This window comes from Galeopterus variegatus, unplaced genomic scaffold (assembly GCF_000696425.1).
Source record: "Galeopterus variegatus unplaced genomic scaffold, G_variegatus-3.0.2 Scaffold3085, whole genome shotgun sequence".
In the NCBI taxonomy this organism is placed as follows: domain Eukaryota; kingdom Metazoa; phylum Chordata; class Mammalia; order Dermoptera; family Cynocephalidae; genus Galeopterus; species Galeopterus variegatus.
Genome location: NW_007729196.1, coordinates 40,052 through 43,345, shown reverse-complemented (window position 1 = coordinate 43,345; position 3,294 = coordinate 40,052). Strand labels below are relative to the sequence as shown.

Sequence of the window (3,294 nt, the reverse complement as noted above, 5' to 3'; positions counted from 1 at the left end):
TTTTCCACGTCCTCACCAACACTTATCTTCTCTCTCTTTTTTTTTTTTTTAAATTTTTTTTTTATAAAAAGATGACCGGTAAGGGGATCTTAACGCTTGGCTTGGTGTTGTCAGCACCACGCTCACCCAGTGAGCAACCAGCCATCCCTATATGGGATCCAAACCTGTGGCCTTGGTGTTATCGGCACCACACTCTCCCGAGTGAGCCACAGGCCAGCCCCCTTATCTTCTCTTTTGATTATTCCCACCCTTGTGGATATGAAGTGGTATCTCATGGTGGTTTTGATGAGCATTACCCTAATGACTAATGATAAATATCTTTTCATGTGCTTGTTGGCCATTTGTATGTCTCTAGTGGAGAAATGTCTGTTCGAGTTCCTTGCCCATTTTTTAATTGGGGTTTTTCTTGTTGAGTTGTAAGAGTTCTTTATATATTCTGGATACTAGACCCTTTTCAGATATGCAGTCTGTAAATATTTACTCCCATTCCATAGGTTGTCTTTTTGCATATCCCTTTTAAATTGTATTTATTAATAATGTAATGAGCCACCACACCTCACTTGAAAAGCTAAAGCAGTGATAGTGATTTATATCTACCTTGAATCCCTCTACCTTCCCAGATCAAAGGTAACATCACTATTTTGAATTCTGTGCTTATATTTTGTTTATTCCAGTTCTATTGGATAGATGTTCATGCCTACATGACATATTATTTCACTTGAGTTCCTTTCGAACTTTACAAAAGGTCAGCAACTTTACACGATGCTGAATGACTTTCCACAGTGGTCGTACCGATTTATAATCCCCCAGTAATGTACGTGAGATTACTGTTGACTGCCCCAATCCTCTCCAATCGTTGCTATTGCTCAGTTTCTTTATTTTTGGAATTCCTGAAAAGATGGCAACCTCACTCAGCCTGATGCTTGAGAATTTACTCTCCCCTGCATCCCAGCCTCTTTCACTGTTCCCAGGGAGGCTCCAGGCTGCAGGACAGAGATGGGCCACCCCTCCTGCTTGGTCTGTGACCTCTGTGTGATTTGGGGCAAAGAATTTGACCTTTCTGAGCTTAGCAGAAAGCCGGGTCTCTGAGCAGCTGACTGAGAGCTGTCCTGGGGTGGAAGTCGTTGGAGAGTCAAGGACTCAGCTGGGGTCGTGGGGGTCTCCATGCCCTGTTGCTGTCTGGGCTCCTAGGGTTGGGTATGTGTCCCGGGTGGCCGTGTGTGTCCAGTCAGGGGGGTATATAAGTAGATGTTTGGCTCCTTTGGGGTGTCCAGGGATGGAGAAGGAGCTGTGACAGGGACCAAGTTCTCAGGCAGACTAGTTGGCTCCGTTTAAGTTTTATTGGACCCCTTCTAGCCTGGGGCTCCCCACGGCCCCCAGGAGGTGGCTCTGGCCGGCCGCAGCGTCCTGCCTCTGCTCCCCGGCTCTGTCCAGTTGCCCAGGGGGAAGGAGGGAGGGTGGGCAGAGGGAAGGGGCTGGAGACAGATCATCAGCCCTCCCCGCCCAGGCCAGGGTAGGGCCCTCTCTGTCTCCGTAGAGCTGGCCAAGGGCCACCAGTCCAGTCACCCCACAGGGATCAAGGCGCTGGGGACAGCCCCTGGCGGCCAGTCACCGCCTGGCTATGTGGCTAGCGTGTGCCCGTTGGCTAGCCGCCCGGCTGCCCGGCTCCGGGGACCGTCCGTGGGGGCTGCCCCGTTCTTCAGCTGGGGATGCTCCTGGGCCACTTCGTTGCTCGAGTCTGATTCTTCCACGTCGCTGCGAACGTCCTTCTCTATCTGGGGAACAGGGAGCGGGGACGAAGCTCAGAGCAGGGAGGAGCTCGGAGCTCGGGGCTGGGGGCTCCGGGGGCGGCACTCACGAGCTGACCCTCGCCCGGCCGTACCTGGCCCTTCTTCACGAAGCTGAAGACCATGCGGACGATGAGACAAGACCAGAACACGTGCAGCAGCTGCAGCAGCGCCAGGAGCGTGTTGAAGAAGTAGTAGCCGAAGAAGGGGCCCGAGTCGACGATAGACTCGTAGTACGTGGTGTAGAGGATCCTACGGCGGGAGGAGCGTTAAGAGGCGACGGGCTTCGGTTGCCGCAGCGGGTCCCCTCCCGCCATCTGTTCCCCCGGGAGCCACCAGAGGGCGCCTGTGAGCGCCCGAGTCAGCTCCCTCTGCCTACAGCCCTGCATGGCTCCCACTTCACTGACTCGGGGTAAAAGCCCACGTCCACGCCGCAGCCACAAGACCCTGCAAGGCCTGCCCCGTCCCCTCCCTGCCCTTCCCGCCCTCCCCTCCCCCCCCTCTCCTCCTCTCCCCTTCACTGGGATCCTCGCTGCTGCTCCAACATCTGGGGGACAGTCTATTCCCAGGGTCTTTGCATGTGCTGTTCCCCGTGATCGGCATGGCTCTTCCTCACCTCCCTCCCATCTCTTTGTACAGATACTGTCAGTGAGGCATCCCTGACCACCCTAATTCCAAAAGCCAACTCTTCCTGTGTTCTTCCCAACTTTTTTTTTTTTTTTTGGAGGCTGGCCCTTATGGGGAACCGAACCCTTGACCTTGGAGTTACAAGGCTGTGCTCCAACCACCTGAGCTAACCGGCCAGCTCCCAGCTTTATTTTCTCTTTCACATGCTCTACGTTTTATTTGTTTGCCTTATTTACCATCTGCCCCCACCCATGCAATGCCGGCTTCACAGGGGCCAGCGATCTTTGTGTTGCTACCCAGCAACTGGCATATTTGAGAGGCTCAAAAAATATTTACTGGGCTAAGACGTTAGTGAGCTGGCGCCCCGACCTCTCCTCCTACTCCCTGGTCCAGGCACACTGGGTGATGACGACTGAGTCTAGTTCACTGTCTCTCCAGCTCTGGGCCTTTGCATATGCAGGAGCCCTGCCTCCTCCTAGAAGTCTCCCAGCCCACACCCCCAGCTCCCTGGGGCAGGGTTTCGAGGGTTGGGGCACGCCCGGGACCTCCCCAACCCCCCACCGCCTGACCCTGCCCACGGGAGATCCGACTCACTGTGTGGGGAAGAGCACGAGGCGGGTGTAGAAGAAGACGCAGGAGAAGATAAGGAAGAGAGCATCGCACACTGACCGGAAGCGCGCGTAGTTGAACATCTTACAGGCCTGGGGAGGGCAGCAGGGAGAGACGAGCTCAGCGCCAGGTGCCAGGTGGGAAGGGGCGGGGCCAGGCAAGGTACGGCCTTTTCGCATGGAAAAAACCGCGATGGGGCGGGTCTAGGTGAGTTGGGGCTGGGAGAGGGCGGGGCCTCACCTCCCAGGGAGGCTGGGAGGGGGCGGGGCCT

General features: G+C 55.3%; 1 protein-coding gene across 1 annotated transcript in view; it reads right to left on the bottom strand.

Annotated features, from left to right (window-relative positions):
* Positions 1-646: 646 nt before the first annotated feature.
* Positions 647-3,294, bottom strand: part of CERS4 (ceramide synthase 4) — an 8,519-nt gene continuing 5,871 nt past the window's right edge. Inside the window, exons 8-10 of the mRNA XM_008583918.1 lie at positions 3,009-3,115; positions 1,883-2,039; positions 647-1,775 (exon numbers count right to left, since the gene is read on the bottom strand). Of these exons, the coding sequence (XP_008582140.1) occupies positions 1,620-1,775; positions 1,883-2,039; positions 3,009-3,115 (420 nt within the window). The 3' untranslated portion in view covers positions 647-1,619. The remainder of the gene's footprint in view (positions 1,776-1,882; positions 2,040-3,008; positions 3,116-3,294) is intronic.